Source organism: Carcharodon carcharias, chromosome 8 (genome assembly GCF_017639515.1).
Source record: "Carcharodon carcharias isolate sCarCar2 chromosome 8, sCarCar2.pri, whole genome shotgun sequence".
Lineage (NCBI taxonomy): Eukaryota > Metazoa > Chordata > Chondrichthyes > Lamniformes > Lamnidae > Carcharodon > Carcharodon carcharias.
In genome coordinates this window covers 50355133-50378008 of record NC_054474.1, presented here as the reverse complement: position 1 = coordinate 50378008, position 22876 = coordinate 50355133, and the positions used below count along the sequence as shown (strand labels likewise).

Sequence of the window (22876 nt, the reverse complement as noted above, 5' to 3'; positions counted from 1 at the left end):
AATAAAAAGCAGAAAATGCTGGAAAAACTCAGCAGGTCTGACAGCCTCTATGGAGAGAGAAGCGGAGTGAACGGTTCGAGTCTGTGCGGATTCGAAACATTAACTCTTTTATTGTTGTTTTTACTTCACTCTTGTTTTTCATATTTCCAGCATCCGCAGTATTTTGCTTTTAACCTTAATGCATATCTGTGGACTGGGCAGAGTATCATCCAGTTTCCATTCAGAAAATTGGAACATGTCCTTAAAGTACTAGGATTTTCTTTTTGTAGGTTACAAGATGAGCATTCACAAAGTGAATTGTGTCTTTGTGCAGATGTACCTGAATGTTGTAATATGAGATGCAATACACCTTTTAAGAGAATGTGAGCAGATTGACCATGTGACTGTATTACCCAATTGCTGTGTAGCATGGGCTACAATGTTAATCAGTAGTTTGGAATAGGGTCTGGTTTGAGAAGCATACATGTGTTCGTGCTCTGTTACTTGTGTTAATAAACAGCATGTGCTTCATCTTACATTGGTCTCTGCATCTGCAGTATTTTGTTTACCAACTCACTTACCGATCGATAGGCATGCAACCGTGTTCACTGAGCAAAGCGACCCCACAGAGGGAACATAACACTGACCATAGCTGTATTTAACTGAGGAGAAAGTAAGTCTACAGCAGCACTAAAGCTGTAGTCCATCAGAGTGATACCATATTGACACAGATGAATTCAGGCACTCCTATTCCATCAGTATTGCATGCATAGAGTAACAGTGGAGCTGGATAGTTAGTTGAGTCTCCCACTCAGGGACTTTGAGAATTTAATGAAACTCAAGTTCCAAATTTCTGAGGGGAACATAGAAATCTACATGGAGCCGCTTTGAGCACAGAAAAGACAACAACATAGGAATAATCATCTGACATTGCACTTCCTGTGAGAAATCTTGCCTGTTGGGAGAAAATTAATGTTGAGAAAATCACAGCGCATGTCCAGATTTACGACATGTGTTCCCAGTGGGCAAAGTGGGAGCACAGTTGGAAAATCAACCCTGTTCCTGTCAAGCACTGGTTTAATGATGATGTTGAAATTTCTTTTGTTTTATACTGAAAATTAGGTTTATAATATGTTATTGTCTAGACGGCTGAAAAGATTTTCAAAAAGTAATTTGAATGGTTTCATTTATGCATCCTCCTTGTTAGTGGCTGTTTACTCATTGGTTGGTAATTTTAATATTGTAACTCCTGCCACCAACCAGAAAGGCGCCAGAAACAGTTGTGCACGTACATTCAGTGCACACTGTGGCTGCTGGCGCATGTGCAACTGACCCTGGCGCCTTTCTGGCTGTGACAGGAGCATCAGTGTTTCCAAACCCAATTCTTGCATAGCCTGGCAAGCTCATTTGATAGTTAATAGGGCTCTTAATTCCAGTGTCATTGTCTCAAACCCCACATTGAGAGATGATTTAAAAAAATGATTGTTCATTAATTTTTATTTTTTTATTCAAAACACTGGACAATTGTGGTGAGTAAAGGCACTTGTCAGAGGTACAAAATGATAAAGTGTGAACAGGGGCTTCCCAGGAGAGTCCAGTTGCTGAAAAGTATATTCATTTGTAGAAAATAATGTTAATAGATAATGCAAGATGCAGTAAGCCCATAGATTTTGATAGCATCTGCAAAAGGTCCTATTAAAATAGCAATGCCTCGACGTATTTCTGATAAGAATTTTAATAATAATGACTGGCAGATGAACAGAGCATTTTGCAGAACAGTCAATCCTAACACAAAAACACAAGAATTAGGAGCAGGAGTAGGCCATTCAGCCCCTCGAGCCTGCTCCGTCATTTGATAAGATCAACTTGATTGTGACCTCAACTCCAGTTTCCTGTCTGCTCCCCATAACCGTTGACCCCCTTATTGATCAAAAATCTAGTTAAATTCGCCCTGAATAATAACCTAGCCTCCGCTGCTGTCTGGGAAACAGAATTCCACAGATTAATGCTTTATCCACAGATTAATGACCCTCTGAAATAAAGAAAGTTCTCCTCATCTCAGTCTTAAATGGGAGACCCCTAGTTTTTAAACTTTGTCCCTAAATCTGGACTCTCGCACAAGGGGAAGCATCTTCTCTGTCCACGTACCCTGTCAAGTCCTCTCAAGATCTTATATGTTTCAATGTAACATGATTGTAAATTCTGTTTGAATTTGCTTTCTAATGACAGGTTTCAGTTTGCACCTCAAAACCTAATTTAGGCTGTCTGTCTAGTTGCAAATGATAAAATGAGTTATAAGACACCAGCTGTGCTTAAAAGCACCTCTGACTTTCTGTGACTGACACTACCTCGGTGCATGTGCAAGAAGTGCTCCCCCTAGTGTTGTAGCACAAATAAACACTGCCTAATTTTAATTCCCCATTTTGGTGGTTCCTGATGCTCTTTTGTTGATGCAATGCTAACTCTTCAGTTGCAATTCATTGCTGTTTTATGAGCCAATCACCTAATCAAGTGATTCATAATTTTTCATATAATAACATCTGATGCCTGAGTGAAGCTTGACACATTGCAGTTGATCATGTTTGATCTTCCCAATGGCCAGTGGTCTTCTAACTTTTTCTGCCAGGCTGCTTTCTGTGCTTGTTCTTCAGGCTGCTGATCATCAAATGTGGTTTGAAAGTTTACTTCCATATCTTGTAATCTATCATGCATATTATGAAAAAGAACTCCACAAAATTGAGGAAATGTGTTTGTAAATCTGTATTTGCCCTCTTTAATCATTTTCGTCTTTGATAAATCATTTGAAATGGTATTTCTTTTAATTTGGCTCCAACATAGGTTAGAGCTATTGCTCTCCTCTGCACCCGTATTAATGCTACTGGTGGTCCAAGTAAGCAGTAGGCACCTGAAATTTTCAGACTGTTACCCGAGGGCATCTATGCTATTTGGATTTCCATTCAGCTGCTTCAGTCAATAAGTCTCTCAGTTTTCCATCTCGTGGATGGTGAGAGCTTTGTTTGCAAGGGCGTAAATGTTCTGTAGGGTGATACAAAGCCTGCCATTTGCACACCTCCACCTATCCACCTCTCTTTCCTCTCTTATTGGTGATGGGAACATTTGTACATTCTTTTATATAACAGAGCTCTTTAGCTGTAAACGCTTAAGAACTGCAGTGGTATTTACATATTGGATTGTTTTTCTTCCTGGGTTTTTCGGTGTAAATTTATGTCCCAATTCTATATTTTTTTGTGACGTGTAACATAATCAGTGCTATGGTTTGGTTGACTAGCAGTTTCAAAATAGCATAATTGAAAACATCTTTTATCGTAAAACTAAGAAAGTTGGTAATAAAAGTTCTTGGCAAGATTTTTAAAGAATTCTTTTACACTCTGATTTGAGATGTTTACTAGTATGAATGGCATCTTTACAATTCTATTTGTTCATGTTTACAGTAGAATTAGCTGTCCTTTTCCTCGTTTCTCCATCGTGCTCCTTTTGAAATTGTTTTGTGATGACTCTTTCCATGACCAGTTCAGCATTAGTTTATATGGTGGGATTCGGAATTGCTTGCCAAGTAACATGCCCATGATGGTAACCAATTGATGCTTTTTACTGCCTATCACAAGCTGAAAACTAAGAGTTCCTTTGGGCTGCACACATATACAACGTCTTGTTTTCTCTCTGTTTTCTCCCCACTGTGAAATCCTTTGTAGCATATAATGTGGTCTGAAAGCAGATTCTTCATATAAACCATATGTTTCATTTGGCATAACATCAGTCTTTGCTGGCTTAGCTTTTGGAGTTTGGTTTAAATTTCTTTTGGATAGGAGCCAAAAATGTTTGGAGCTGGACAGCTGTTTGATTATAATTGTTTGTACTATGCCAGGGTGAATCAGTTTTTTCAATGCAAGATGTTTATTGTTCTATGTTTTTAACTGTTATTTTGTGAAAAGAATCTGTTAAAGAACCATGATACATCAAATGTAAAGTTGGGTTTTAGAATAAGTGTGGTAAGGAAGCACCAATCTAGTGACTGGTGAACATATGTGCCAATAACCCTGAGCTAAGCCATAGGGAGTGGAAAGTATATTAATGCTTGGTGCAGTTTTTACTTGGCTCAATACAGCTGACATCAGAAATTGAAGATAGGTCTCCCAGTGTTTGACTTCTTAATCAGATATGGTGATGCAACTGTTTTTTGTCATTCCGAATCAGTACAAAGGCTGGCCACAGAAATTCTGTCCACAATTCCATCAAAATAGCTGAAAATGAAATGAATGGCAACATAGAATCTGAGAATGGCTACAGCACAGAAGGAGGCCATTCAGCCTACTGGGTCTGCGCTGGCTCTCTGCAAGAGCAACTCAGCTAAACCCGTTCCTCCTGGCCTTTCCCCACAGCACTGCAATTTTTTTCTCTTCAGGTAATTAGCCAATTCCCTGCCTCCATCACAATTTCAGGCAGTGCATTCACATGTGTTTTTTAAAGAAGTTTTTCCTCATGTTGCCTTTGCTTCCTTTGTCAATCACCTTCAATCAGTGTCCTCTGGTTATCATCCCTTCTGCCAATGGGAATAGATCCTCCTATCTGCTTGATCCAAATACCTCAAGATTTTGAATGCCACCATGAAATCTCCTCTCAAACTTCTCTAAGGAGAACACCCCAGCTACCTGTGTAACTGAATTCCTGAAACCATTCTTATAAATAATTTCTTCAGCTTCACTGCGTCCTTCCTAAACTGTGGTTCCCAGAATTGAACACAACTCTCCAGCTGAGACTGAACTAATATCTTACAAATGTACTTCATTGGCTTTAAGACACTTTGAGATGTCCAACGGTCATGGAAAAAGTCACATAAATGCAAGTCTTTTTTTTTTCATTTATCCTTGTTCCTACAAAAAATTATCACTTCACACTTCTTTGCATTAAATTTCATGTCAAGTGTCTGCCCATTCCACCAGCCTGTCCATGTCCTCCTGAAGTCTATCACTATCCTCTTCACAGTTCACAATAATTCCAAGTTTTGTGTCATCTGCATATTTGGAAATTGTGCCCTGTACACCCAAGTCTAGGTCTTTAATATAGATCAAGAAAAGCTATAGTTCTAGCACTGACCCCCAATTTATACCTTCCTCCAGTCTGAAAAACAACTGTTCACCACTATTCACTGTTTCTTGTTGCTCAGTCAACTTTATAATATAGAACCATAGAAAAGTTACAGCACAGAAAGAGGCTATTCGGACCATCTTGTCCATGTCAGCCCGAGGACACCCAGGTGCCCTTTCTAATCCTACCTTCCTGCACCCGGCCCATAGCCATGCAGCTTACAGGTGCAGATCCAGGTACTTTTTTAAAGAGTTGAATTTTTGCCTCTACCACCAACTTGGGTGGTTGCTATGCAGTATGTTGCTACTGAACCTTTTATTTAATGGGCTTTAACTTTGCTGACTAGCGTGTTATGTAGCATGTCATCAAAAGCCTTTGGAAGTCCATGTGCACCCTATCAACCATGTTACCCTCATCAACCTGTCTGTTACCTCAATCACATTATTTAAACATGATTTGCCTTGAATACATCTGTGCTGGCTTTCCTTAATTAATCCATATTTGTCTAAGTGATTTGTTAATTTTTTCCCAGACCATCATTTCTACAAGCTTGCCTAATACCAAGGTAAAAGTTGTTGGGCTTATTCTTGCATCCTTTTTTGAACAAGGGTGCAGCATTTACAATTTCCAGCCTTCTGGCACCCCTCATGGCTAAGTAGAATTAAAAGATTTTGTCCAATGCCTCCACAGTTTCCATCCTTACTTTCCTCATTTTCCTACCTCCCTCCTTAACAGCACTGTGGGTGTATCTACACCACATGGACTGCAGCAGTTCAAGAAGGCAGCTCACCTTCTCAAGGGCAATTAGGGATGAGCAAAAAATGCTGGCCTAGCCAGCGATGCTCACATCCCATGAATAAATGAAAAAAAATCTTTGCATGCATCTCATTTGGTCCTGGTGACTTTTAAGTATAGCCTGCCTTTCTAACAAGTCTTGTTTATCAAGTATTAACCTAATGATTCAATCTACAATCTAATGATAGTTTCATTAGTTTTTGGTACTGGCTGACACTGATAATCTGACTCACATAAAGCGATCAAGATAGTAAATGGCTCACCTCAATGAAGTTGTGTAAAGGAGCCAGCATTCTAACACATGTCCCTTTTTTGTCATTAAGGGCCTGTAAGAGCAGTCCATCAGCAGTGCCAGTGAGGAGGATGCTTTCCATGGAGTACAGCCCATGCCAAGAGCTTGCGCATGGAGTCTTAATACATGGGGAGTCTGTTGCACTGCAGCTAACACATGGTTCTGTCTCACCAAGTAACCCTCCCACTCTTATCACCTACCATAGGCTTATTAGAAGGATTTACAGGATAATAACTTGTTTGGCCATGTATGAACGCAACTTCCACGGCCATCAAGTCCTGAGGTGGGATTCAAACCAGAATTTCTGGTTCTGGAATGGGGACGCTACCCAATGCACCACAAGACCTCAGCAGATTAAACTACGTTATAGAGAAAAAAAGCTTTCAAAACACTAAAAAATCCTATTCACCTTTTAAGAAGCCAACTCCAAAAACTAGGCAAATTAGATAATCATTTGCCCGTGAGCTACGATGAGCGGCACTATGGAAAAAATTGTAAGGTTCAGTGTAATACCAAATATTTGCATGGTATTTGCAGGCAGATTGAAGCTTGAGCTGGATTGCAGCATAAGTTCCAAAAAGTTTTAAGAAGTTTTCTTCACAATATACGGCTCATGAGTCAGGCATGCAGACCTCCATGCCTGATTTTGTGACCCATACTCCCAATAGCATCTGCTTAGATTTGCCTTTGCACCCTTCAGTTCAAAACGTATCTGCTCATTAAATTGCTTAAGGTACAAGCTGAGAACTTCGCAGTGAGGGAACCAGGACATTTGGGACTGGGGTGAACTGGGCAACCAGCAGTATATCTCCTTAAGCAATCAGACTGAAAGATTGTGAAGCAAATAGTGCAGGGACTGCAGAAGGAAATGTAAACTTAAGAGGGTGAATTCAATGTCAAATTAGAAGGAGAAATAAAGACAGGGATAGAAAGATAGGTTGAAGAGAAAGGCGAAAATGAAAAGTAAAAAAAAATATAAATTTTGCTATGTTTAAAATTTCCAACAACAACCAATACTGGAAGGTACGGAACTTGCACTTGTAATAATTAATTTTAAGTGATATAAAGATTAATTGGCAGTAATTAACGATTATTATGCCATTAAAAGGGTACTTATGCTCGAAATGACAGGAATTAACTTTTTGTGGTGAGTTTACTTTGTATCTACTGTGGAAAAACTCCAACTTCATGACATTCAATGGTGAAGCAGACAGCAAGATGCTATTTTCACTAAGCCAATAATAGAGTGGTGCACCTCCGATAAGTAACTTTTCAATATTGGCATTTAACTGCATATCTGTTCATTGCCAGAAGTTGCTGTACTGTTGTCATGTTAATAACAGCGAGCACAATTAACCTCATAGTTATTTTGACAGTAAAATTATTTTTACTTGGCTTACGTTATGTGCCATGGCAGAGAAATTATTGGGTCCCACAAGTAAAATGTACTTGTGAAAACCAAGGCTTGCTAATTGGACCATGGAGCCCATCATAATACCAATAAGCCGTGGATGCCAAGATCTGAATTTTCCTAGTTTCTCCTGTGTCGGGTGTGCAGAGTCAGGAAATTTCCTGATTCAGTGAACCCAACTTGGAAGAATCCGGCCCAAATCATTGTTTTGACTTTGGGGGTGCTGGTGTGTACTAGAGTTGGGTTGGCCATCCCAGAAAGAATACAGAAGCTGCCACATGGGCTGCCTAGTGCCAAGGGGGGCTGTTTAAAAGCTCAACATGAGTGCTCTGCAACTTCATCCCAGTTAAAAGCAGTTAGGCCCTCTAGTCCTCGCCATTCCCACTCCCAATGCCTCATCCAAACTACCTCATGCCACCGCATGTCCCCCACCCACCCCCATGGCCCCTTGTCTTCTATGCCAACCTATGTCTCTCTACCCCAACATAATCCCTTGTAGCCCCTATGCCAACTTAGTGCTAACCCACGACCATCCCACCTACCACCCTTTGCCCTTGCACCCTCCATGTCAAATTGCCCAGTATCCACCATCGACGGACCTCAGGAAACATGCTGAGGTGAAATAAAATAAAGTTCTAACTTTCTATTAAGACTTCAGTAATTTAAAGAAAAACTGATTTAAAAACACTGATAAAAGCCTATTCAATACATCCCTTCAACTACTTAACTCCTTATAGAAACAAACATTTGTATTAATAACCCCACATCAAAGACAGCAAATCCCTTTGTAACCTCTTGGAGTTGTCAATCAAACTGTGAACTAGCAAGCCCTCCATTGTGATCATGATAGGTTGGGGAAGTAGTCAAGCAGTACTAATACTATTATGATAGACCTCAGGCTTGAAATTGCAAGCACTGATTTTTTTTCTCCAACTAAAAGACACATCAAGCTGTTTTTTTTCCTCAAAATTTAAAGAGGAGGGAATTTAAATGAGTTGACAGCTTGACAGTTCCACAGACCTTCTCCACCTTTTATGAACATTTGTGTCTATTCTTCAAAATCACAAAAGGGTACCTGACCTTGCCAAAGAACTCCAGTAGGTTTAGACTTTTTCCTCAAATGCATAAATCCCATGAGTTGTGTTTTAGAAACCTCTGTGACAAAAATTGCTTCTGGGTTAAGGCAGCTGCACTTTTAAACATGAACCGCACATGTGCAAAAAACGTCCCACCCCAGTGAAAATGGTGGTGCCGGATACAGGTGCAGGGGTTCTGAAGTCAGGTCTCCTGTGAAAATTCGGGCCCAATTTTGCACCTTGATAGTTGGAGCCTTCACAAGATCATATGGCTTAGACCTTGAGCCAGCAGATGTTACGTCCTTGGAATAGACTGGAGATGAATAGAGGAGGGGAGTGACCATCGGGTACAACAGGTTACAGTATTGCTGTGAAGCCCAGGAGGAGCAAGGGGACAAAATTCTGTTCTCAAATTTTATGACATTTTGAATTTACAAGAAACTGATTTTCAGCACTGGAAACTACTTTCTAAACTGTAGCCTCTAGGTTTATATTATAACAACAAATGTGCTTAACATTAACTCTGATCACAATAATCTTCAAGACTATCACTCAAGTCTGTTCTATCCTGCAACATTCAGATAAACCTGACAGTTATAATAAAGAAAGTGGCTAGTTCTAGAGCTGTTGCACTTTTAGTCTAATTGGGTAAATGAGCACAGTTCTGTAAGACACATGATGCATGCCAGTGTCAGCATTAATTTGATATGTATTGTTACAGGTGACCATATAAGGAAATGAAAAGACCCTGTTCATCTCATCGCCATTAAGGAAAAATCATTGCCTCTTATTTTCTTGAAATGCTGAATGTGTTTCTTATGTAAACGAATGACCTGTTTAACCACACATCAATTAGCTGTTGTTGACAATATTTATAATTATTACGCTTCTTTTTATGTAAGAATATGCCGGGCCATGCCAGGAGTGCATTCTGCTGTTCCTCACACATCATGAACACTTTTCAGGTTATGGGACTGGCGTTTCAAAATATGGACTCATGATGAAACTGGCATGTACTGGTGAAGACCGTGTTGCTTGGGTGATCCAGCGCCATGTTGAAATGTCACTCATTCTGTGCAATCAACAATGTGGCAGATATTCATTTTTTTGCATGGTGTAAATAAATGTCTGGTTGGAGCACATAGTGGAAAATCAGGCAGGGGTTTCGAGAGGGAGGGATTATATGGTTGTAATGGAGCCCATCTGATTTATCACTCCATTGGCATGGGATTGTTCCTGTTTGATTTTCCTCTATTAACCTTCCGCAGGTGGCTATTTACACTCAAATTTACAAAAAGAAATCTATTCCAAGATGATGAAAATCTGTTTCTAGATACAGAAAATCCTTGGATGATTGAAGGAATGTTGTTGAACCAGCATTTAAATGAGACCAAGAGACTCCACCTCTTGGCAAATATTCTTTGAACAAATACTCTTAGAAATAACTGCGATATTACTGGACAAACATTTCATTCAGTCATTATGACACTCCTCAGTGTGCCATTTAAATGCCTTTTGAAATGGATTAATACCTCGTCTCCCAGTCAACATAGAAATTTCACGGCTGGTATTGTAAACCATAATATTTCCTAGCTTCATGAGCTACAAAATGATTAATTGATCTCTCTATTACATTTTTTTTGCCCCTCCTTTTATGTAAATGATTTTTTTCTTTGGACCTGTTCTCCCCAGGTTTGTGATCAAGTGAAATGCAACTCATTCTGAGATGCAGAATAGTTGGGACCTCTCTCTTGCCAATTTTTTTATGGCCCTCCCTCCCAACAAAGATCAGCAGCCCAATGGTAGGTGAGGTAGATACAGTACAGAGCTTGCATCTGCCCACCCCAATCTCAGAAGCTTTCTTTCCAGATTAATAGCTTGTATGCTGAGTTAGGCTGGTTGTTTGTGTTTAGAAAATGTCAATAAATGTTGCCTCAATGGTTTGGAAACATTGTCACTAGGTCACTGAGAATAACCCAAATGCCAGTTTACTACATGTATATTTCTTTGATATTATATTTTAAAAGAAAGCTCACCAAACCTGACCTGATGAGACATAAAAACAGTGATTGGAGTTTGTCATTTTTAGTGATGCCTGCAGGCCTGCAGCAGGAATTGGCATTTCAATGTCAGGCATTTGAAACATGTTGAAAGGGTGATTTAAGGGTCAGGAAAATGCAACAACAAATTGTCAAAAATCTAAATTTCTTTTTGGCGGGGCACGGTTTGTAGGGACGGTGGGGGGGTGCGGGATGGGAAGGGTGGGGAGAACATGCAGATACCTGTAAACAAATTTAGTAGCATCGGCACTCCTTTAAAATATTTCAAGTTCATCACTGCAAAAATTTGTAATTCACTTTTTTCCTGGGAATAAGACTGATGTAATATTGGGTGTAACTGCAGTTTAAGTCATGACAAGTTCATGCTCCAGTGAACTTCCTATATAACTACTTTGTATGTCATACATGAGACCATTGGGTTTCAGTTTTTATGGCAAAACAAACTGAATTGCAGAATATGATACCCTAGCAGTAATAAAAATCCTGAAACCCAGCCTAATGAAAAGGAATTTAACAACTTCTTTAGTCATCTTGAAACAGTGACCTTGGGCATGGGCCTACTCAGCACTTATTTTCAGTTGTACATTGTTTTTTGAGTAGTCAGCTTTATTGAAGCTGTCCATCAACTTTTCCAAGTTTTATAGGTTGACCTGTATGGTAAAAGGTGTTTCCTTGCTTTTATATTGCTTTTAATGTCAGACCAAAGAATGGCTGCTGTATTATTCATCATAAAGTGTTTAACTTCAGCTAGTCTAAAATGACGGAAATCCTGTGGGTATTTGTGTGTATGAAAGCTTCACCTGCGTAGTGGATCTGTGATAGCTGCATGAGCGATTTTCTAGTAATTAAGAGTGTCTAATCTCTGATCCTGTCTCATAGGCTGGCATGATTCGGACAGACAAGGACGAATTCTTTATTGAACCACTGGAGAAAGACAAAGAAGAGGAGGAAGAAGAAAGTGGGAGAATCCATGTGGTGTACCGGAGGTCAGCGACCAAGAGATCACTTCCTGCGTCAATCAGTGATGTCCATTCAAAAGGTCAGTGAACATATGGTTGTTTTTGTAGATTCAAATACTCATCACCTTTGAAAAAAATTTGAATGAAACTAAGATGGATTATAGCCAAGTGGAAGTTCCATTTAAAATAACTTATATTGGGAAAACTTCATTCGAACAATAAAATGTAGTTTTTGGATTTCATTAGAACTTACTACATGTTGGATCTTTGTTAAGTCTTGCAATGAAACGGAAATAATAAAGAAAGAAAAAATTCTAGATTTCTGACTCTTTCGTTCATTAAAATGCATGTAGATGAAACATAATGCTTGTTGGGTATTTCTGTATAAAACCTCAGATCAGAAGACTCATGGTAAATAGCATCCTCGTTTGTTTCTTTCAGAGAGAATTAAATTCCAATGAACCATGGCTAAAAGTATAATTGTATTTCACACCTACATTTTACTTTATAAAAGGATATAAAATTTGTTCAGAATTCATCTTAATTCTCGAACTTCTATGGAAGTTGAGATTTTTTTTATTATTGAATGGAATCTGTTCTTTTAAATCATTTACTTCTTGTTTTTTCTGAAGTCAGCAATACCATTCCACCAATTGGAATGAATGGAAATGTGAAACCATTAGTGACATTTCCTTTTTTTGGTGATGTTGAGTATCGGAACATTGTATACCCTGGATGGAAGTGCAAAAGCTTCTAACATTTCTGTTTGTATAAAAAATAAATGCCTTTATATAGCACCTATCATATCCTTGGGACATCGGAAACCAGTTCAGAAAAAAAACAGAAATAAATACATAAACAAATAAACTTTGGAACCAATTACCTTTGAACTGCAGTCGTTGTTGCTTTGCAGGCAGCTGTGGCAGGCAATTCGCAAACTGCAAATTTCCACAAAAAAAATTAAATAAATGACCTGCTAATAGCCCACCTACTTCTTTACCCACCCCTCTGCCCCCCACCTCCCATCTCCCCGTGATCTTATTCCAAGTCCTGGGATAGACCTATTTACATTTTCTGAGGAGGTGTCTGCACTATTATGACACTATAGGGGTGCCCATTTAGCAGAACTGGAATTGAGGGGAGTTAGAAGCAGCATCTACTTTTATAATTCATTGGGAGGGCCCTGAATGACTTTTTTATGCGGGTGGATGTATCACTGGCTGCTATTAAGGTGCATCTAATGTGATTTATGGAGGTGCCTGGTAACCTCCCAGAAATGTCCCAAAAAGCAAGAAAAGTCAGTCAGCAGAAGCTTTCTGCTCCCCACCCCAATACCAAACTATTAGAAGTTGAGGAAACAAGGAATGGATGTTCTTGGCCAAAATTTTGGTGAAAGATGTGAATTTTAAAGATCTCCTTGAAGGTGGAGATGGAGGTGGACAAGCAGGAGATTTGGAGAATGAATTTTGGAGCATGAAGCCTAGGTGGTTGAAAACACAGTCCTCAATAATAGGAAGTAGGGAGAAGGGAGATGCACAGGAGGACAGAGTCAGAGGAATGAAAGGTTTCAGGGATTGTTATGCTGGTGGAAGTTAGAGTCACAGAGGGATTAAAACACTATTTGAGGCATTGTGTGTCATGTACATTATCAGCAAAAAACAAGGACAATAAATGAATGGGGCTTGGTGGGAGTTAGGGAGTGGACAGCATAGATTTCATTAACTGAAATTTATGGAGGGTAGAAAATGGAGAAGGGATGGTGGTGGGGTTGGGGAGGGCAGCCAGGAGAGTTTAAAGATAGCAAAGCAGCAGATAAGTTGAGGAAAAGTGTAGATGGATGATTTCACTGAGATGGAATTAAGAGGTCTTGTGATGGAGTGGATATGGGGTTGTAAACATTGTCTAGAGTCACACAGGATCTTGAGGTTGTGAACTGTGGCTCAGCCCAAAAAAGTAGCTGGGAAGTATGCATGGAGATGTAGTGAGGATCAAAGGCAATGCTATTTGGCCTGCTTCATTTGTAGCTCATTTAAGAATAGATTTTGGTTAAGAAGTTTCACAGTACATGAATGAAATAAGTTTGAAATGGCAAGGTGAAGAAACTGGACAGAAATAGAGATTCAGAGCTATGATGAAAAGTGACCTTGGTGAGATTTGGCTTGGTTGGCAAGGCAAAAGCAGCAGAGGCAACCAAATGGATTGTCACCATCTTGGTGTAAAGTAATACTTAAGCTCCTTGTATCTGTTGTTAGAGGTGAAGGTGAGGAAGCACAAGAGAGAGAGGAGAGCTTGGGAAAATGTTGTTGTGGTAGAGGCCACAGACATAGGAAGGGCTAAGGTAATGGAGGGATTTATAAGTTAGGCATTGGGAAACTGGGAGCCAATGTAAATCAGCAGGAACAAGGGTGATGGAGTGAATTCAACGTGGTGTGAAAAGAAGCCAAAGGGCGGAATGTTACACTGGCGGGATTTTACAGTCCCGCTGAAGTCAAAGGACTCTTGAATGGTTTGCCACATTTTACGGCCTCTCCCCCACCATGACAGGGCCATAAAATTCCACCCAAAGTCTTTCTTCAAGAGCATCCTCAAGTAGTGGACAGCTTCAGTTGAGGCCCAGTAGAACTTGGTGCCATCCAGATAGATCAAGTGATGGATGGCCAATAACCTTATTGTGCACCAGATACACTGAAGGTTATGCTCCTTGCACCTGAGAGAGCAACGATGGAGGTCATACCAAAGGTCATATCATTCAGCTGCTTCCTACCTGCTTCTTTGCCCATCAAGCCATATTTCACCCAGGCTCCTCTCCACCATTGTCTCAAATCTCTATATCTGTCAGGTTCTGTTCCCCTCCTTCACCATGCCCTCAAGCTTATCTCATTCATGTGCTGTGAAATTGCTTAACCGATATTTATTCTTAAATGAGCTGCAAATGAAGACCACCAAACAGCATTGGCTTTGGCCCTCATTATGCCTCCATACATACTTTCCAATTTCCTAAATCAGAAGTTTTCTGAAAATCAGCCTTTGGAATTATTGTGCACACAAAACTATGAATGCTGGAAATGTAACATAAAATCAGGAAAAGCTAGAAATGACAGGATGTCAGTAAGCATCCAAAAAACAAAAGGACAGGTTAACATTTGATATTGAGCTCCATCAAAAAAAGATTATTTGGCAACGTTACATTAGAGGTTGCCCAGAGTTCAGTTCATGAAAAGTAAGAACTATTATGATGCAAGGCCTGGTTTATTGGTAAAATATCTTTTATAAAATATGGTTTTAGTTTTTTTCATCTAATAGTTCATTCATAGTAGGCATTGAAAGCATGCTGAGACTTAGTATGGGTTATTAACTCTCTATCAAAAATCGATTTGAGGGCAAAATGTTCCTTGTGGTATAATTTCAGCTTCAGAAAAACTTAAAAAACATTCTCTCGACTTGCCTAAAGCATCTCTGATTACATGAACCATCTTTCCAAACTGGTTGCCCAGTTGGCTGAGGTTGATCTCATGAAAAAAATATCTGTAATGAATATAACACTCCACGGAAATGGATTTTTAATTATGTAAAAGTATTTTTATGACTTAAGATATTCAATTTCAAAATTCTTCTGTAAATGATTGAATTGTATCCAGAACTCATAAACATCTGCAGTCACACCAATGGAGTGACTTGAGGCTTTATTTGGGAGACCGAATATGCACTGGCACAGCTCTGAGGGGAAGATTCAATTCCAAGTCTTTGTGATATGAGACCGACTACTTGCCTGACAGAATAAGATTGATTCATTGAAAAGAAGATTCTGTCACCAAGGTAACCAGGAATATTCAGAATTACTGTACAATCTGCAATTGAAAAAGCAAAACCCCCTTCCCTAAAAGCACACGCTGTGATCAGTGGGGAAGTCACCTGACTAATTTTGAAGATCAGCTCAGTTTCTGCTGAGTGGGTAAACCACTTCTATAATATTTGTAGTTTGTGGATGTGCTCTATGATGATATATAATATTTCTGGTACTTGGAAACAAACAACTTAGTCTGCACAGATCTAATCCACCTATCAATAAATAAAATAATTTCAAATATGTAAGTACTTAACTTCTGATTCCTTTTTGTTCATTGGAACCAGACTTAATTCAGGAGTTACTGTAGGAAAATGCAGCAACCAATCTGAAAACAGCAAAGTCCCACATTTTGCAATAATTGATTGAGTGATAAATATTGGCCAAAGCACCAGGAACACTCCCCTAACCTTCTTCAAATAGTGCCATGGCACAGTTTAGGCTGGGCCTCAGTTTAATGAAATCCGAAAGACACCACCTCCGACTGCTCAGCACTCCCTGAGTACTGCGCTGAATCACTGAATTATGAGCATGGTAGATGGAAGCAGACTATTTCCAGATGTTGGGGAGGTCAAGAATGATAGATGATTAAATACAGGAGATTTAGAACAGCGGGCAGGAGAAACATCTGAATATAAGAGAGTTGTGAGATTTTGTAACTTCCTTCCAGGTTAATGGTTGAGTGGAAATTATGGGTAGAAAATTACGCTTGGCGTGCGGGTGCATGTCTGACACGCCCAAGCATGAAATAATTGATGTCAACGCGCACATTCACGATAGTTAGCTCGGCAGGCACACGCCAGAACCGGAATTGTGCCCGCTGACAATTTAAAGGCCTTTTAAGGCCATTAAGTAAACAATTGTCCTGAATTTTTCACTGCCCATTCAACCTAATGGTTGACAGGCAGGCGAAAAGGCCAAGCGTTTTTTAGAAGACCTCAACCATGGGCAGGATGAAGTTTCCTAAAGCAAATAAAAGTTTAACACTTGAATTAAAAACATGTCTCTGCTCATGTGAGACAACAAAAAATGGCAAATGGCAATGATGTAACTGACCAGACAATTTGTTTTAAATGTTGTTGTTGAGGGATAACTACTGTTGTAGACAGCTACCATGTTTTTTTTAAATGGTGCCATGACATTTTTTATAACCACCCTGGAAAGCAGACAGGGCTTTGTTTTCATGTCTCATCTGAAAACATCATTTGTGATAGTGCAGTTTAGATTAAGTGTTCAAGTTCTGGACTGGGGCTTGAACCTATGACCAGCACTACTGTTCGGTCAAGGTTGAGAGCTAACCAGTCAACTATGAATATTGTACTATGTGGCTTAAAATGAAATATGAAAAAGCTAGGAGACAAAGTTTAGTGTCTTTTTTAAGAGAATTGACACAGCTTAATTGATGAGATGTTTCCTTATGTTCATTTCATGGTTAAGAGTGGGACTTCCATGACCTGATTGAAAAAATGATGTTGGGCAGGCCTGGCGTAATACCATAAAGGGCCTTAGGGATATTAAATAGTGAATTATGTTTTGAAAGTTTTATTAATGAAGTGCTGGGGAGAACGATTGCTTCTGAGGAGCATCACCCTTGGCACCATAATTCTATTCCTCTCTTGGTGAATGCCTAACCTTGGCTAAGCATCATTGCAGATGCTGAACTTCATAAAGCTTTTAGCAAAATTGAGCCTGCTGTACTACACCTCTTAGCCAAGCTGTTCCACTACAGTTACAACACTGGCATCTACCTGGCTATGTGGAAAATTGCCCAGGTGTGTCCTGCACACAAAAAGCAGGACAAACCCAAGCAGGCCCCATCTGTCTAGTCTCCATCATCAGTAAAGTAATGGATGGGGTCATCAACAGTGCTATCAAGCGGGACTTGCTTAGCAATAACCTGCTCACTGACGCCCAGTTTGGTTTCCGCCAGGGCCAGTCAGCTCCTGACCTCATTGCAGACTTGGTTCAAACATGGACAAAAGAGCTGAATTCCCAAGGTGAGGTGAGAGTGACCATCCTTGACATCAAGGCTGCATTTGACAGAGTGTAGCATCAAGGAGCCCTAACAAAACTGGAATCAATGGGAATCAGGGGAAAACTCTCCATGGTAAGTTTAAGTTTGTTATGAACAAAGAAATAGACAAGTGGCAAAAAATTGTTTTGGATTGGGGGAAGAATGGATTTTAGTAAAATAAGGCAGGATCCGGCCAAGGTAGACTGGGAACAATTACTTGTGGGGAAATCTACAAAGGAGCAATGGGGGGCATTCAAAAAGGAAATAGGGCAGGTACAGGCTCAACACGTTTTCTTTAGGGTGATAGGAAGGAGTAACAAGCCCAGAGAACCATGGATGACCAGAGATATTCAGGTTATGATGAAAAGGAAAAAAGAGGCTTTTAGCAGGTACAAGGGAAGCAAATCAATGGAGGCATTAGTGGAGTACAGAAAGTGCAGGGTGGAGCTTAAGAAAGCAATTAGGAGAGCAAAGAGGGGATATGGGAAAGCTCTGACTGGTAAAAGTAGGGAAAATCCCAAGATATTCTATAAGTATATCAGTGGGAAGAGGATAACCAGGGAAAGAGTAGGGTCCATCAGGGACCAAGGGGGCAATCTATGGGTGGAGCCAGAAGACATTGCTAGCGTGTTGAATGAATACTTCACATTCGTCTTCACCCAAGAGAATAAGGATGAAGGTATCGAACTCGGGGAGAGAGACTGCAAGGCTCTTAAGCAAATTGATATAGGGAGTGACAAGGTATTGGAGATGTTTGGAGGCTTAAAAGTGGACAAATCTCCAGGTCCGGCTGATTTGTGTCCCAGACTGCTGAGGGAGACAAGGGAGGAGAACGCAGGGACTCTGACCCAAATTTTTAATTCCTCTGTGGCCACGGGGGAGGTGCCAGAGGACTGGAGAACAGCTAATGTGGTGCAGCTATTTAAGAAGGGTTGTAGAGATAAGTCAGGGAACTACAGACCAGTGAGTCTCACATCAGTGGTAGGGAAATTATTGGAGAAAATTCTGAAGGAGAGGATCTATCTCCACTTGGAGAGGCAAAGTTTGATCAGGGATAGTCAGCATAGCTTTGTCAGAGGGAGGTCAAGCCGAACAAATTTGATTGAATTTTTTGAGGAGGTGACTAGGTGTGTAGATGAGGGTAATGTAGTTGATGTAGTTTATATGGATTTCAGCAAAGCCTTTGAAAAGGTCCCATTGGGAGACTTATAAAGAAGGCAAATGCACATGGGATACAGGGTAATTTGATAAGGTGGATTCAAAATTGGCTTAGTTGTAGGAGACAGAGGGTGATGACAGAAGGATGCTTTAGTGACTGGAAGCTAGTGTCCAGTGGCGTACCACAGGGATTTGTGCTGGATCCCCTATTATTCGTCATTTATATAAACAACTTTGATGACTATGTGGGGGATAGGATTAGTAAGATTGCGGATGACACAAAGATTGGCTGGGTGGTTAACAGTGAGGTTGAGTGTCTTGGGCTACAGGAAGATATAGACGGGATGGTCAAATGGGCAAATAAGTGGCAGATGGAATTTAACCCTGAAAAGTGTGAGGTGATACACTTTGGAAGGAGTAATTTGACAAGGAGGTATTTAATGATTGGCATGACACTAGGAAGTTCTGAGGAACAAAGGGACCTTGGCATGTGTGTCCATAGATCTCTGAAGGCAGAGGGGCATGTTAGTGGAGTGGTGAAAAAGGCATATGGGACATTTGCCTTTATCAATCGAGGCATAGATTACAAAAGTAGGGAGGTCATGTTGGAGTGTATAAAACCTTGGTGAGGCCACTGCTGGAGTACTGTGTGCAGTTCTGGTCGCCACATTATAGGAAGGATGTGATTGCACTGGAAGGGGTGCAGAGGAGATTCACCAGGATGTTGTCTGGGATGAAACATTTAAGTTATGAAGAGAGGTTGGATAGACTTGGGTTGTTTTCATTGGAGCAGAGAGGACTGAGAAGTGACCTGATCAAGGTGTACAAGATTATGAGGGGCATGGACAGGTTGGATAGGGAGCAGCTGTTCCCCTTAGTTGAAGGGTCAGTCACTAGGGGACATAAGTTCAAGGTGAGGGGCAGGAGGTTTAGGGGGGATGTGAGGAAAATCATTTTTACCCAGAGGGTGGTGATGGTCTGGAATGCACTGCCTGGGAGGGTGGTGGAGGCGGGTTGCCCCACATCCTTTAAAAAGTACCTGGATGAGCACTTGGCATGTCATAACATTCAAGGCTATGGGCCAAGTGCTGGTAAATGGGATTCGGTAGCTAGGTCAGGTGTTTCTCACGTGTCGGTGCAGACTCGATGGGCCGAAGGGCCTCTTCTGCACTCTGTGATTCTGTGATTCTGGTGGGAGTCATACCTAGCACACAGGAAGATGGTTGTGGTAGTTGGAGGTCAGTCTTCTCAGCTCTGGGACATCACCGCAGGAGTTCGTCAGGCTAGTGTCCTGGGCCCAACCACCTTCAGCTGCTCCATCAATGACCTTCCTTCCATCATAAGGTCAGACGTGAGGATGTTCGCTGAAGATTGCATGATGTTCAGCACCATTCATGACTCCTCAGATACTGAAGCAGTCCATGTCCAAATGCAGCAAGGCCTGGACAATATCCAGGCTTGGGCTGACAAAAGGCAAGTAACACTCGCAAGTGTCAGGCAATGATCATCTCCAACAAGAGAGAACCCAACCATTGACCATCAATGGCATTACCATTACTGAATCCTCCACTACCTACATCCTGGGGGGTTTACCATTGACCAGAAGCTGAACTGGACTAGCCATATAAATATTGTGGCTAAAAGAGCAGGTCAGAGATTAGGAATCGTGCGATGAGTAACCCACCTCCTGACTCCCAAAAGGCTATCCATCATCTCCAAGGCACAAGTCAGGAGTGTGAAGAATGCTCCCCACTTCCCTGGATGAGTGCAGCTCCCACAACACTCAAGAAGCTTGACACCATTCAGGATAAAGCACCCTGCTTGATTGGCACCACATCCACAAACATTCACTCCCTCCAACACCGACACACAGTCACAGCAGTGTGTACCAACTGCAAGATGCACTGCAAGAATTCACCAAGTCTCCTTCGACAGCACCTTCAAAACCCATGACCACTACCATCTTGAAGGACAAGGGCAGTAGATAGATAGGAACACCATCACCTGGAAGTTCCCCCTCCAAGTCACTCCCTCCTGACTTGGAAATATATCGCTGTTCCATCACTGTCGCTGGGTCAAAACCCTGGAACTCCCTTCCTAACAGCACTGTGGGTGTACTTACACCACATGGACTGCAGCAGTTCAAGAAGGAAGCTCACCACCGCCTTCTCAAGGGCAATTAGGGATGGGCAATAAATGCTGGCCCAGCCAGCGATGCCCACAGCCCATGAATGAATAAAACAAAATTGGTTACCTAGTGAAATAGCAACCAAATAACAGACCATGCCTTACTCTTTGGTGTTAGCAGTCACTCAGTTGATAGCACTCTTACCTCTGAATTAGAAGGTGTGGCTTCAAGCTCTAGTCCAGCCCTTCAATGCAGAAATCAAAGCTGATACTCCAGGGCAGTACTACGGGAGTGCTGCATTGTCAGAGGTGCTGTCTTTCGGATAAGATGTTAGACCAAGGCCCCAATTGCCTCCTCAAGTGGAAACAAAAGATCTCATGCCACTGTTTTGAAGAAGAAAAGGCAGGTGGGGTAAAAGAGAGATCCCTGGTGCCCTGACCAATATTTATTCCTCATTCAACATCACACAAACCTATTATCTGGTCATTATCATATTGCTGTATAAGAGAACTTGCTATGCACAAATTAGTTACTGCATTTCCTACATTACAATTGTGATTGCACTCAAAAGTATTTCATTGGCTGTAAAGAGCTTTAAGACTTCCTGAGGTTCTGAAAGGCCCTATATAAATGTAAGTTTTTTTTCCTTTTTGCCATGGTAAACTAAGTCCTGGGGAGAGACATGTAAAAAAGGAGGAATTTAAAAACCACTCAGAACAGATTTACTTTATAAATATAGAGAAAAGACCAAGGGCTCAAAATTTCAGGGGTCCCTTTCTGCCTGTGACAGTTTAGAAGAGTAACCATCTAAATGCCATATACTGGAGAGGTAAACCAAGTTGCAGCAACAGGGACATTTGTAAGGTCTAGCCAGGTTAATCTGCACTTCAGCAGCACTGGTCTGATTCACTCTTATAATGAGGTCCACAGTTGCATCATCTGAGAGGAATGCCCTTGAGGCTGCTTTGGGCCAAATTAAAAATAAATAACACTGTTATTGAACTCTAAACAGAAGCTATTCTGCCTTTTGGGAAGAGATGATTAATTCTCCTCTATCAGTAGAATGCCTTAATGATACTTTTATGACCAGGTAAGAAGGAGTGAACTGATTCCCCTCTATTCAGCTTCCTTGATTGGCCTTTCTCACAAAGATATGCCTTTTCTGAATCTAAATGTATTCAACAATTTATGCAGTGAGCAATAAGGAGCCAATCAAATGAGGTTTTCTTGAGTTATAGAAAAAGCAAATTTGGTAACTACTAAACCCGAGAAAAGAACTAATAAAAAAGCAATGCCACATGCACAGGTTTTAGAAATAAGGGAAGCTACAGTCCAATAAAAAAAGTTAACAGAATATATGGTTAAGTGCCTTTTGATTGTCTTGAAGCATAGATTGTTAAATGTTGTGGCCGATTTGGATTAGCTGGTTTTGTGGATGCGGTCAAATGTAGAAGAAAGATATTATTATGAGATCTCGGTTCGCTGGTAGGTTTCTGATGTTTGACTTATCGAACCAGGTGACACACGCTTTTTCCAAAAGAGAGGAAGGGAGAGAGCCCAGCATGCAGCCTGTTTCCTCTGCTGAAAACTTTCTTGACACTCCCTGTGTCACTGGCAATCTCTCTGTAGTGTCCGCAGCTCAGGCTGTTATACTTCACCCATTGTGTATTTCCAAGGGGTTTTGGGTGGGCCTGTGTGTGGCAGCCATTGTTTCAATACCCAGCACTTTGCATTTTAATACCTCTTCCTTAGACAGGGATGAGTTTCTATGGGCCTTTGAATTATAGGAAATGTCTCTGTCTTCACACTTCCCTGAGGGTGACTTGTTTGTTTTTTTTCACCTTCACCTAGGAAGGTGGCCTTGCATTTTTAAACAGTTTGTTGTGTCCCATTTCAAATGCAAAATTACCAGTCAGTCGAAAGTTGAAGAATTATTTATTTCAAAATTAAAGGGACATAACCTCGTGACAGTACTCTCACTAGCTCTCAGCTTGTGAAAGTTCCTTTGAAGCCTTCTAAAGGTGAAGTTGACATAAATTCCAGGGCTAGCCTGA

The 22876-nt window shown here is 40.8% G+C and overlaps 1 protein-coding gene across 1 annotated transcript in view; it reads left to right on the top strand.

The window, feature by feature from the left end:
* LOC121281177 (A disintegrin and metalloproteinase with thrombospondin motifs 2-like) overlaps positions 1-22876 on the top strand; it is a 287596-nt gene that overhangs the window by 53609 nt on the left and 211111 nt on the right. Inside the window, exon 3 of the mRNA XM_041193930.1 lies at positions 11599-11758. Coding sequence (XP_041049864.1) covers positions 11599-11758 — 160 coding nt within the window. The remainder of the gene's footprint in view (positions 1-11598; positions 11759-22876) is intronic.